Genomic DNA, 14,536 nt, shown 5'->3' with positions numbered 1-14,536 from the left:
CCGCTGCCAATTTAGTTTTCAATGTTATTTTTTATATTGAAGAATATATCATTTCGCCTGGAGGCCTGATTGAATGTGTGCAGAATTTATCTGTCTATTTTTTCGTTATAAAAGTTTTAATAAAAATTAAATATTAATGTAAATATATTGCAAAAACAAAAAACTGCATTCGGATGGACCAAGTGGCAGTTGCTGCCATATGCATTTTATATGAGGGTTTGACGTTCTGCAGATGTTATTTTCTTGATTATTAATGTTTAAAAGCCCTAAAAGAACAGTTTGAAAGTGTTTTTGCTAATTATTGAGATGAAATATAGGGAAAAGTGACATACCTTTAAATGCGTCAAAATCAGAATGCTTCAATTTTTCTCTTATTTCCCGAAGCTAAAATTCCATTTTGTTAAGTGAAGTTAATAGAAAATAGTTAATAGTATTAACTATTGTTCATAAAGTAGAATTTTTGCTTTTAAAAATAAGAGAAAAATCAAAAGTTCAAAGGCTGCCGTATTAAAAGGCAGACCACGTTCCCCTACTCCATGATTCTGATAAAGATGAAAACATCGAATGGTTAGAAATCTTTAGATACAGTACCCAAGGAGATAAAATTTCTGATTCAGACACCAGAAAAGAACTGACTGAGGCTCCGAATGTTAAAATATATGTAAAAATATTAAAACATTGTGTAAAATCCGATAAGTGGCAGCGGCTGCCACTTGGTCCATCCGTGACACTTTTAGTTAGGGCTCTACGAAGTGTTAATACAAATTATGCAAGTGTCTGGAAGTGGTGTACACATTTTTATTCAATATCTCCCCCTTGTCTTTTGGAAAATGGTTCTGAAAGCGCGTATTTTCTATTGTGTCAAAGGTAAATAATTTCGGCTAAGTTGTAAAGTAGTAAATTTCCTATCAGAATATGCTCAGAAATCATTCAGATTCTCTGTTTACTAGTGAAAAAGTAAAATATCCGTTTTGGCAAATTTTGCCCCAGTCTCTCCTACTGAATAAAGGGATTTTAAAATTAGGAAATAAAATTAGAAATCTGTAATTTTCCTATAGAGTATTTAATTTTTTTTTATGAGAGGCTTGAGCGTTTAATCTTTAATTTGATACGGTTTTTCTCATTGAATTGGATTGCTTCGTGATTGTGAATTGAATCCGAGATTTGTTTAGCGTATAAACGGGTCCATTGTTGGTCTCCTTCTGTCGTTCGGAGTTGCATGAGAGTGATTGAGAAAGGTAATGTGTTGCTGGGATTTATCGTACAGTGGCGCTGCTGTCCATCGGAGGGGAAGTATTCAGTGCTAACTTCATGCAGTTGAAATGAGGACATTTCCATGTGTTTTGGTGGAATTTTCTGTGAAGTGTCTGTGGTGTTTGTGTGTTCAGCTGTTGGCGCTGGCGTCGGCAAACAGCTGTCAGCGCCCCCATGGGCAGCGGCCAATGCCGAAGCCAGACGTCTTGGCAGATTCGGAGTTTAGTTTTGAGTTTGCCTTTGTGACAAGAAGTTGTGGAAGAGAGAAAAATCCGAGAAACGAGTCGCCTCGCTCAGTCATCGAAACATTCAAAAAAAGCCAAATATCACATCGTGATCACGCACGCTTTGACCCCCAAACAATTGCAAATCGCGCGACACTTTTGTTCCAACCCGCCCCCACGAATTTCTCCACCGATAGCGCCCCCGTGTGAGCGAGAAAGCGTTTTTTTGCGGTCCACTTTAGAGGGAGAAAGAGAGAGTTTGTGTGTTTTTGTTCTCGGTTTCGAGAGAAGAAGAATTTTAAAGGAAAAAAAAGTGACGCGTCGTCCATTGAAGGGCAAGGAAAAATCACCGGAAAAGAGCTCCAAACACCAGGCCAATTGCATTTTAGCCTGAAGCCCGTGCTAGCTCAAGAGTTTACACACAATTTTTGTCCAAAGAAAGTTGCCTTGAAAGTCCTGGGAAAAGGTCATAGGAGTCCCCCGGAAAAAAAAGTAAAAGTGTTTTTGTGGTGTCCGCGCGCGTTTTTTCTCAATAAAAACAAAGTTTGTGCTGAAAATTGAGGGACTTTTCCGCTGGAAAATCACATTTTTGCCTTTTGTGTATCACCTCCGTGGCCACCAGGAACATCAACAGCTCCAAAATCATAAAAAAAAAGTTGCCTAAAGTTCAGTGTGTTTACAAAAATAAAAAAAAAAGTGTTACAGAAAGGAAAACAAAAGCTTTCCCGGAATCCTCTTGGAAGAAAAGCATCACAAAGGAGCCCCCACAAGTGAAATTTCCAGCAGAAAATCCACGTAAAAATGAGCATCGATGCATTACTAAAGGCTGCTGAGTACTTGGATAGACGCGAAAGAGGTAAATAGGCATTGTTCCCTCCTTTCTCTCCTCTGCCCACTCCGGAGCCCTTTCCCGGTTTGTCCGGGAACGTGTTTCTTTGTTCTCTCTGCCCTCAATGCCACTTTTCCCCGTGACTTCTTGCCCTTTGCATTGTCAGAGGACCAGGGACCGGTAAGTTTTCCGGTTCCTTGCTGACAATCCTCCACAGAATCCTCTCCAAATGCTTTTCTGATAAGATTCCCAGAAGGACAAGAGCCGGTCAATTAGGGAAAAATGTGCTAATCAAGTGCCAAAGAAAAAGTGCTAAAAAGTGTTTCAGTGAATTTTCCCCAAAGAAAAAGTGCTACGTGACTTCTTGCAGCTGGACTGAGAGGTTCAGGTCCAGCTATTCAGTGATTCCCTGGGAAAGTTAGAGAAAAGCATGGGAAAGGATTCATGGGGAAACGTTCAGAATTGACTGATTTAATGCAATTTGAGAAAATTAAAAGTATCCTAAAGAAAATTTGAGAAATCTTTGAAGAAAATCAACCGGGCAGGAAGTTGGGGAATCTGGGATTTGAGGAAGTGGAATCGTATTGGCAAATTTATTTCTGATCAGTAGAAATGGGAAGAAGTGAAAGGGTATTGAAGATTCTGGATAGGAGCTTTAATTCTGAGACAAATACTGTCTTTAAGCTTGATGATAAACCCTTGGAAATTAGTGAGTTTTAAAGGAAAAGAGCTTTAGGCCAGTTATACGGGCTTCAGACCTAGGGCCTAAGCCACCTGCTTCAAACCTACGGCCTAAGCCACCTGCTTCAGACCTAGGGCCTAAGCCAACTGGCTTATTTTTTCTAATAATTTGTTATCGGTCAAGATTTTTTTTGCGGAAAATTCAATAAAATCGGTCGGTGTTGAGAGCCTCGGGAACTAGGCTAAACCTCTGTTTCGAAGACGGTTTTATACGGGTTTCAGATCTAATAGTGTTTACACACTAGAAGCAATTTTCGTCAAAAATTGCCTTTTTTAAAAAAAAAATTGACGTTCCTGTTTACAAGCATAGGGTAAATGTCCTAATTCAAAACCATTTCCAGACGCTTTAACTTTGACAGAAGATTCAACACATTAAGATTATATTTTTTCTGAAGAGAGTTACATAAATTTTCTCCTTGACTCTTCTAGAATGTTACTGTTTCGTGAAAATTCTTTAGATATAATTTGAAAACTTTTTAAATACAACTAAAATAAACGAGTGTAAAATGCTCCTATTGGAAACAAATTAATCCAAATGGAGACAAGGGAAAGTTTCTAATTGGAGACAAACAGTGTAAGTGAAACCGGGACGAAAGGCATTCAAAACCTTGTTGATTTGCTCTTGAGTGTAGGATTTGTTCTTATTCCTAGTCTTTTCTCCTTTTCCATTGGATACAATAAGAAAATCTCTTTAAAAAATCATATGTCCGGTGTTTCCAATTGGAACATTTGCAGACACTTCAGAAAAACCCTTTTTGTTCACGAAATATGTAATTATTTCATTTGCAAACTTCACCTACTGTTAACAATAAAGATTAACACATAGGTTCACATAATTTTTCCAGAAATATTACATAAATGTAAAAAAAAAACGAATAAAGAACAATCACCTTTTTTGTTTTTCATTAGAAAATATGGTTGATTGATGAAAAATTCGATGGTGAAAAAGTCTACTTTTAATTTTTCTAAAAAAAATTATAAATTAAAATTTGTGAATATAAATGGATTTTCGCTTTATTTGGAGCAAGATTAACTAAATAATGAAAATGAGGCATAGAAAATATATAAATCAAAATTTAATATTGTATTTATCATGGAAAAAAATTATGTTTCCATTTGGAGTAGCGAAAAGTCTCCATTTGGAACAGGTTTTGAATTAGCTTAATTTACCCTAAACCCTTGATGAGTTTTAAAGGAAAATAGTTTTAGGCCAGTTATACGGGCTTCAGACCTAGGAATTAAGCTATCTGGCTTAATTTCTCTAATTTCTTATCGGTCAAGTGTTTTTTTCGGAAAATTCAATAAAATCGGTTGCTGTTGAAGGTTTTGAGGGTTTTGAGAGCCTCGGGAACTAGGCTAAACCTTTGTTTCAAAGACTTTTTTATACGGGTTTCAGACACAAAGCTTTGCCATCTGGCTTAACTCAGATAATTCATTATCAGGCATGATTTTTTTTTTAAAGAAAATTGTTGTTTTGGATTCGATATTAAGGGCAAATGATCCATTTAGGTTTTCCAAAATCAATAAATTTTGAGCGATCGGGAATCTTCGTTTATTCCATTTTGTTTTTTACACTTTTGTTTTTCCCAATTTGTCTTTGGAATCCTTGTCTTCGGTAATTTTTGTTTTTTTGGAAACTTCGTCTTTGGAAATCTTGTCTTTCCAAGACGGTCTTAATTCTGTTAAATTTGGGATTGATTAAGAACAATTACTTTTATTCTGCAATTGAATTTCAAAATTCATGATAACCTGGGTCAAAAAGTGACAAAACGAATAGTTCAGCTTATCCAAGAATGTCTTAGAAGTCTCTAATTAGCAAGTTCTTATAAGAATTTTTGGTATTGGTTTTCGAATTGGATAAAAACCATTTTTTCTACAGACACTTGGACGGTTTCATTTAAAATGTTTAACATAATTTTGTTTACGTTTTACACATTTTATCTATTAAGTCTTTTTTTAAGAAATTGATTATAAAAAACTAAGATTTCTCTAATAATCAGTTTTTTTTTAATTTCATTCTAATCTTTCAATCTTATATTATTTTCGAAACGTTGTTGTACAAATTCAAAAAAATCTATCTGAATAGCGAAGTGGACATCTGTCATTTTGTCTCTCAATTTATTCGAATAAGAAATCCGGCATTGTATCTTCTTACGAACGAATTTCGAACAAATTGACAGAAGAAAGAGAGTTAAAGTTCTTTAATCAAATTAAAAAAAAAAAACTAGGAAAAATCTTTCAGGAATTAAACGGATAACAGATTCAAATTATAGTGGAAACACTCATTAATGCTGTAATTTTCGAAAACCAATTTGTCAAAATTTTCTTATAAGGAAAACCCAGGAGAAAAAATTGTGAACTTATTTCTTTCATTCATTCCTTACTCGAATCTCTTGAAGCTCTTGAGCTACTTGAAGCCAGCTCCTTTACTCACTCACAGAGCTGATCGGGAAAAGTGATTCAGACAGAAATTTAGTATATTTAACCCTCCACAGGGCTCAGTAATTTCCGGAAAGGGAACAGTCTATGGTTAATATTTGAAATCCTAAGTCTCATTAGTCTTTAAAAAAAAATCTCATTTCGAAGTTTTCGATTTGTTACATTTTGCCCCATGTGCCCCCTACTGAAGATTTTTTATAACAGATTCGAGCTTCAGTTTTAGAAAGGTTTATAAAGGATTGAAGGTTTAGCCCTGTTCCTAAAAAAAATACAGGTAAAAAATATTTCGTTGTTTTGATCAGCATATGTCGTAATTTAGAATGCGTGTGATTTTGCTTATTGATAAAGGGAAAATTTTATTGAAACGATGAAGAATAACTTTAAATAGGAAGTCTTTCATTAGTAAAGTATTTGTCGTAAGTTCCATTTTTTTTTTGTAAAGTTTTCGACAAATTTCCGTACAAAATTAATGTTTTCCATTCATGTTTAAATTTACAATTAATAAAACTGAATTAAAAGTCTCCTCCGATAAATTGATAGAAGTGAAGATTTTTTCAGCGGAAAATTAAATTTGGATAATAGGCCTTAATGCAAGAAAGACTCTTGCAGACATTGTAGTCTTATTTCAGTTTTTTAATAAAACTTGTAATGCATTTCCAACGTACGATAGTTTTACTAAAAAAAATAGTTTTAGGTGATTTATAATATATACATTTTAAGGACAAATAAAATAAATTGATTTGCATTTGTAAATACATTCCGTATCAGGTCTAAAGCTTTCACTGCTTGAAGTCCACAGAGAGCAGTGTATATAAAGTCCCTCAATTTTTTCAACCCCCAAAATTTGGATCAGTTCGTAACTCATAACAGATATTGGTAATCGTGGGCTGGGAAATGGTTTTAGTGATTTGAACCGATTATAAACCGATAAATAATTTTTATCTGAAAATTAATTTTATTACCCCTTTATATTTTAGATAGATATTTTAGGATATCTTGCGTGATAATCGGTTGATTTACCGATTGGGAACCGGTAAACTGTAAACCGTAACGTATAGCATCTATTACACGAGTTCGATAACTTTGCAAAGCCTGGGACATTTTGTCACATTGCCACCCCTTCTTGAAGAATAAAGCACTTTTTTTCGATGTTTTTTTCTAAGATTCATTTTTAAAGACAAATTCCTTTGGTTTATTCTTTTGGTGACAAATTCCTTTAGTTCAACTAGAAGACAATTTTATACTGAAGAGAATGAGCCTTTTTTCGTTGAATACGATCAATAAGTTTTTTCTTAATTTTTCCCACCAATTTGAAGTAATTGTCAAAATGAGAAGTGGAGAAATGCACTTCAAAGGTTTGAATGTTCGCCTGACTGCTTCTGCTTGGCGGTCTTGCTTTTCGACTCTATATCTTCGAAAATACTTTGAATAGGGTTCTAAGATTCTTATAGCATATTCTTAGATAGTCTATGTACCTTTTTAAACAATAAAAAGTATAGATCTCTTTTGACCTTATACCTAATGAGTATCCCCTTAATAAATAAAGCTTTCTTAAGACCGTCTTCAGAGTAGAGGTTTAGCCTAGTTTAAAAAGGTCTCAAAATCCTAATTTGTTCTTCAGATTTAAATAGATTAATTTCCCTTAATAATGCATTTCTAAGTCAAAATTTTCAAAAAACTTTCGACTGATATGAAATTTGAGAAGTTAAGCCTTATGGCCAAGTCTTATGCTAGCTTCAGACCTAAGGCTCAGCCCAGTTCCCGGTGATCGCAAAATTCAAAATAGCAACATATTTCAGCGGTTTTTCAAAATGTAATGGATCACTTGCCTATATTGTCCAATCTTAAGTGATAATTTTCCAAAAAATCTTGATTGATAAAAAATTAGGAAAGTTAAGCCATATGACTAAGCCTAAGCCTTACATCTGAAGCTGGTATTAGGTTTGAAGCCCGTATAATCGTATGATAACGTAGAACAAATTGGAAAATTCAGTATCAGTATTTTTAGGAATCAAAAAATAATAATGATGCTGTGATTTTTAAGATTAGAATTGTTTTAATTTAAAATTTTAAAGCTTTAGACCATGTTATTCTTTTTCTGCTAAATTACTGACCAAACATTCCTTTGAAACGTAATTTAAAAGATTCTTTTAATTTTAATGTGAAGCCAAACATAATGAAAATCCATTTAAATCAATTAATTGGTTCAGGTAGAGAATTAAGCCCAATAAGAAATTAAATCTAGTCTCTAGTCAGTAATTTCATTGGAAAATTCTTTATATTGAAAAACTTTAATAATTCAAAATTTCATACGATAAACATATTCAAAGCTTTTGAGAACGAAAGAGGTTAATTAAAATTTTAATTTCATAAAATTTTATCGATTCACAAAACGTACCGGAGACATCGGAAATATGTTTCTGAAAATTAATTTTGTTTTATACATTAAATGCTCTTTATTTTTATTTTGTCAAGGTTTTCAAAAAGAGTTTATCACTTTTAAAGTTCTAATTAAGAAAATTCCACTAAACTGATTTTTGAAGGTATATTATTTTTTTTTTATTCAAAATGTCCTTAAAAACTGCCTTTCATGAAATTATAGATGTTAAAGTGTATGGCTAATCTTGGTCTTCAGACTTGACAATTAAAAGTAATTATTCCTTCAGAATCTTTAATCTCTGTCCTGATTGTTGTTTAAAACTCAGGGACCTTCGTGTACAAGGTTAATCCTTCTGAGAATTCTGTTAAAGTTCTAAACCGATAAGATACTTTCTGATGAATATGTAAAAAAAAATTAAGTAAAAAAAGAGATAATTTCCAAAATTGAAATTGTGTATCGTAGCAAATTTTCGTTTAATATTTATTTTATGCTATTGTATAAATGAGAAGTAAAAATTAAATTACATTTTCAAAAAATTGAATTTAAATAGTTTTGATTCCGGCACACCTTTTATTTTATTTTATTTTTATTAAACAAAAAAAAAAACATAATAAATAGGGTGCAACCCTCTTACAAATGTGTGGCAGTGAAAGAAGAAAAAAAGTAAAAGGAAACATGGAAAATGAAGAAAAAAAGCAAAGAAAATTTTATCTAGATTTCTAGATCTAGAATTTTATTTAGATCATTAAAATTTTATAAAATAAAATTTCACTTAACTTTTTTTTCTCAAAAAATTTGCATTAGTTTATCCCACTCTTTCGGTCTCAAAATTGGTCTGAACTAAATCTAATTTGCAAAAGAAGAAGAAGAGTACAAAAGAGTAGGATAGACATATACATGTCTGAGAAAGATAGAGATGTGAATTTTGATTTCATGAAACTTTCCTGATCGCAAAGGTGTGCCAGAGGTATTAGTACACAATTTAGAACATTAGAAGCAGTGACGTTTTCATGCAAGTCTTGGGAAAACAAAAATATTGAAAGTTTTGTTTAATCTGCAGCAATCTTAAATCTTGATTATTTAAATTAGACCCATTAAAGATTAAGGTTTCTACTGACAAAACTGTATTTAAAGCTTGTGTATGCAATTTTTCCTGAAAGAAGAACATGTAGAGTAATATGGCTTTTTCATATGTGTTTCACTTGCAATTTTATTCAAACTAGATCAATCTGAAGTGCAAGAAAGTGTTTTAGATTGTGGAAGACATTCCCAAGAGTCATTCTAATCTTATTTGGTTTACGTATAAAATCAAAACCAAATGATAGTAGATAGAAAATTTGATTAGAATTCTACAATTCTTCCCTCTTTATTCTTTGCCAAAATTAGTCAGAATACTAACAAAATTGTTTGTTGGATTTTCGTATAATTGCTCTTCTTGGAAGAGGAACGCTTTAAATTGAGTGTTAAAATATTCTTTAGCCCCCTGATATGAAATATTGATTTAGAAAACGGAGCAATTTGGTCTATGAAAAGAATGGCTTTTAAGTTATTTTACGATTGAACATGTCAATGGAATCTACGTTGAAAATTGATCTATAAATATCACAGTACTGGTCAAATGAATAATATTGGGGTAATTAAATTGGTTATGATACTGCAGAATAACAATAAAAGCTGAAATATATAGGCAAAAAGTGCCATAAAATTTCAATTAAATTCATTATTTTTCGAAGCGATGAGGTATACTGTTTTGTTGAATAAAAGTTCATTAACACACACACACACACGCCCCAGAACATTTATTTAATTCATTTTCTAGAAACTCTTTAAGAATTCAGTAGGTGCTTCTATTGGAAAAATATTATTTTTCTAATAAAAGTTATCTGAAAAATAAATCAAAACTTTTGGGTCTTACAGAAATTGTGATACATTTTCAATGAGATTTCTATTTATGGAAAAAGCATTGTTTCTCAATAATTAAGTTTAAAAAATTATAAGTAAGGTTGCACGTAGAATTAATTGTGTTTTGTCAACAAAAAGTTTGAAGTGAGGTCGATATAATTGCGATTTTTTGTTAATAAAACAAGTGCAATTGAATTTTATGTGAAACTGTGCAAAATTGGATAATGGGGAACGCACAATTATTTCTGTTTTTGTAAACATTTTCTTTAAAAATATGACATGAGGCTGTTTTAGACGACTGGAATTAGATGTCGCCACTATTCGCTGAATTGTCAAAATTTTAGTAAGAACGAATGACAGTTAAATCTAGTCATCTCGCTCACTCTCGTAGGCAGTAGGCAGTTTCGAAGACATGTTTACAAAACAAAAGTTCTTGTCTGTCAAATATAATGCTCAACGTATAATAAATTTCGTCCTGTCAAGATGTTTTCGAAACTGCTTATAGGAGTGTGCAAGATAGCTAGATTTGTTTGTCATTCATTCTCACTGAAATGTCAAAAACATGCTTACAAAACAAAAGTTTTTGAGTGCTTAGGATAATGCCTAATGCCCAACGCACAATAACATTTGTTTTGTAAACATGTTTTTGACATTTCAATGAGAGTGAATGAAATGTAGATCTAGTCATCTCGCTCACTCATATAGGCCATCTGAAAAACATGTTTACAAAACAAGAGTAACTGATCATCTAATGACCAGGGCACAATTTTTTTTGTTTTGTAAACATATTTTTGACATTTCAATAAGAGTTAATGAAATCTACATCTAGTCATCTCGCTCTCTCTCATAGGAAATTTCAAAAACATGTTTACAAACAGAAGTTATTGTGCGCTGAGCATAACATAATACCCAGCAAACTTTTGTATGTAAAGATGTTTTCAGAAAGTGTGAGCGAGATGACTAGATCTAGATCTCACTCACTCTCATTGAAATGTCAAAAACATGTTTACAAAGCAAAAGTTATTGTGCGCTGGGTATAAAGCTCAACGCTCAATAAGTTTTGTCCTGTAAACATATTTTCGAAACTGTATATGAGAGTGAATGAGATTACTATATTAGGCTGTAATTCACTCTTACTGAAACGTCAAAAACATGTTTACAAACAACATGTTTACATTGTGCGTTGCGAGTAATGACCAGCGCACAATAATTTTTGTTTTAAATATGTTTTCAAAATTGTCTATGAGAGTGAAAGAGATGACTAGATCTAGATCTCAATCGCTCTCATTGAAATGTCAAAAACATGTTTACAAAACAAAACATATTGTGCGTTGCGCATAATGCCCAGCGCATAATAACTTTTATTTCGTAAACATGTTTTTGACATTTCAATGAGAGTGAATGAAACCGACAGCTAGTTATCTTTCTCTCTCTCATAGGAAATTTTAAAAACATGTTTACAAAACAAAACATTGTGCATTGCGCATAATACCGAACGTACATTAACGTGTCTTGTAAATATCTTTTTGATGTTTCAGTGCGTGTGATTGACAGCTAAATATAGTCATCTCGCTCACTTTCGCAGAAAGTCACAAATACATGTTCCCAAAACAAAGACAATTCTTCAATGTCCTTTACTTTTGATGATTCTCAACCATTTGAAAATAATTCCTAAATAAAAAAAGCTTTAAGTTTTCTATAGACTAAAGTAAAGCTACAGGAGATTTAGCAATATTTTTGTAAATGACTAAGAATAGCGAAATATTCTTAACACAGGAAAAATAATGATAAATAATATTCCGTTTGATATAAAGGAATTTGCAGGGACTTACAGTTAGAGTGACAACGAACTGCTGAAAGGCTTTCATATAAATTATCTTCTTACAAACTGTTGGCGTCAAAACGTTTTGCATACATTATGGCGTTTCTGTTACTTGTTCCAGGAATATCTCCTGTAGCTATGCAATTTTTCTGTGTCGTAGGAGTGAATTCACGGGCTTTTTTCGGTCCTGAAAATGTCTTTGGGAACAAAATTCATGTTATTATCACTTTTTACCTCGTTTGCATTCGGAAATAGGATTGTTATCGCTCAGGCATACCTTTTAGATCAAGAAAATTTCATAAAGTCAAAATTCACATCCTTTTCTTTCCTAAAAGCTTTGTATATGTCTATCCCACTATTTCGTACCCTTCTTCTTCTTCTGAACGTCTGACCAAATTAAATTTAGTTCAGTCAAGTTTTGAGACGACCGAAAGAATGGGATAGACTTAGGCAAATCTTTTGAGAAAGAAAGGGACGTGAATTTTGACTTCATGAAATTTTCTTGATCTAGGTGTGCCGGAGCCATTACTGACCATTTTGATTTATTTATGCCTCCGGCACACCTTTTAGATCGGTAAAATTTCATGAAAACAAAATTCGCGTCCATTTCTTTTTCAAAAGATTTGCATAGGTTTATCCCATTCTTTCAGTCTGAAAATTGGACTTAACTAAATCTAATTTGGTGTGATTTGCAAGAAAAGAATAAGAGTACAAAAGAGTAGGATAGACATATGCAAAGCGTGTGAAAAAGGGATTCGAATTTCGACTGCATGAAATTTTCTTGATCTAAAGCGTGTGCCGAAGCCATTAGGATATGCCAATTTACGTGAAATCAAAATTCACATTCCTTTCTTTCTCAAATGTATTGCATTTGCTTGTTCAACTATTTTTCATACTGAAAATTAGATTAAACTAAATTGAATTTGTATGACGATCAAAAGAAGAAGAAGAAGACGAAAGAGCAGAATAGACATATGCAAAACTCTTGAGAAAGAAATTGATGTGAATTTTGATTTCATGAAAATTTTCCTTATCTAAAAGGGATCTAGGGTTTGCGAAATTGTCAAACTGCTGACAGATGCTATACCTCAAAAGTACTTTCGCATCACTCATTTTATCCCGTTTACCGGTTCACAACAGATTTAAACCGATTTATAAATCACTCAAAAGATCCCCCAAAATGGCTTTAGGGGTATTATGCCTTCGGCACACCTTTTAGATCGGTAGAATTTCATGAAAGCTAAATTCGCGTCCCTTTCTTTACCAAAAGATTTGCATAAGTATGTCCCACTCTTTCGGGTTCGAATTTAGACTGAACTAAATTTAATTTGGTATGATGTTCAAAAGAAAAAGAAGAGTACAAAAGAGCAGGATAGACATATGCTAAACTTTTATGAATGAATGGGATGTGAATTTCGATTTTATGAAATTTTCCTGATCTAAAAGGTGTGCTGGAGCCATTATAATTGAATTTCAGATAAAAAAATAGTTTTCGGTTCATAATCGGTTCATTACCGGTTCAGAAGCGATTAGAACCGGTTCGGAATTGTCGGAAATTCCAGGATCTTTTCCATCTTTTCTGTGGAGTTCTGATAGTAAAATCACAAAGCACAATTTTATTCGGTTGAATTCCACTGAACCGTAAAGATGTGCGAGCAGGACAAATAGAGTTATCCCACTCACTCTCACAACAAATGCCTGAAATTTGTTTACCAAACAAAATTACCTCTGCTTACCCCATCATTCTTGAACTTTTAAAATAAAATAACTTATGAAAAAGTCAATAAAGTTGAATCATCATAAAATGAAATTAGAAAATATTATCACATTAATATTTTTTTTTCAAGAAAAGAAAGAAATTCACGTCAAATGACTTGCTTAAGGAATTTGTTTCTCTCTTTCTCTCTGACTGTGTTTTTTTATGTAATAATTTTCACTATCTTATCAGCTTCTTTTTGTGAGTGAAGGGGAAAAGTGCAAGAGAAAGAGAGAGAGAAGAGACACAAAAACATTGAGTAACAGACGAATTTTGTGAAGAGAGAAAAATAAGTAAAAGAAAAAAAGATTCAATGCGTGGGCTTTAAAATAATCATAATCACTTAAAGAATATTTACAGAGTGATTTGTTTTTTTTTTTGGAGTTTTTTCCTCTCGTTCCATCTTTTATTTTATTTATTTGTTATTTTCTTGTATATTTCTGTTTAACGATCAATTGTCTAATTTGTTCTTTTCTCTTTCTCTCCCTATTTTTTTTGTGTCGACTTGTTCCTGGGATGCGGTTCACAGAGCAAGAGCATGGCTATGCATCGAGCCTCCCGATGCCAGACAAAACCAATAGAAATTCCAGCAACAGGAAGGCCAAGTCGAAGAAGTCATCAGGGAACCGGTAAGCATATTTTTTTTCTTCTTATTCCACCTACCTCGTAGACTCTTCTTTTGTTCTGCCGTGGAGAGAATGGCATAAATTAGGGAATTTTACAGTCACTTACGTGTTCTTTTTTTTTGCTGTTTTTGTTGTTTTTTTCTGTTCATCAAACTTGTTGTGGGTGAAAAAAATTCACATGACACTCCTTAGTCAAAAAAAAAGAAGAAAGAAAGATATGTTCACAAGACCTTCACAATTTCCACCGGAGTTTCTCACAAGTGAAATATTATCGGGGAGAAATTTATCTGGGGAATTGTGTGAAATTGAAAAGAAAGCACTTAATGGGGCACTTTCTGGGCTGATAAGAAAATTGCTTCTATGATGTAATTTTAGAGTGTATTTGAGTGTTCTTGAAATCAAAAACATTTCACTGTTTTCTATTTATTGTTGTTGGGGAAGAGCAAAAGTGTCCGGAAATAGTCATTTAGGTAGGTTTTTACCTGTTGAAAAGTGTTAGAAAATTTTGAAAGTTACCAGGATGATTTTTTTTAAAAATAATTTTGACAGATTGACAGATGTCA

General features: G+C 32.8%; 1 protein-coding gene across 1 annotated transcript in view; it reads left to right on the top strand.

Moving 5' to 3' along the window:
* The first annotated feature begins 1,236 nt into the window (after positions 1–1,236).
* Positions 1,237–14,536, top strand: part of LOC129807892 (max dimerization protein 1-like) — a 410,647-nt gene continuing 397,347 nt past the window's right edge. The window contains exons 1-2 of the mRNA XM_055857491.1: positions 1,237–2,334; positions 13,877–13,976. Coding sequence (XP_055713466.1) covers positions 2,280–2,334; positions 13,877–13,976 — 155 coding nt within the window. The 5' untranslated portion in view covers positions 1,237–2,279. The remainder of the gene's footprint in view (positions 2,335–13,876; positions 13,977–14,536) is intronic.

The sequence above is a fragment of the Phlebotomus papatasi genome, chromosome 3 (assembly GCF_024763615.1).
Source record: "Phlebotomus papatasi isolate M1 chromosome 3, Ppap_2.1, whole genome shotgun sequence".
NCBI lineage: Eukaryota > Metazoa > Arthropoda > Insecta > Diptera > Psychodidae > Phlebotomus > Phlebotomus papatasi.
The sequence above is the reverse complement of the archived record's forward strand: the minus strand, read 5'-3'. Positions and strand labels throughout refer to the sequence as shown.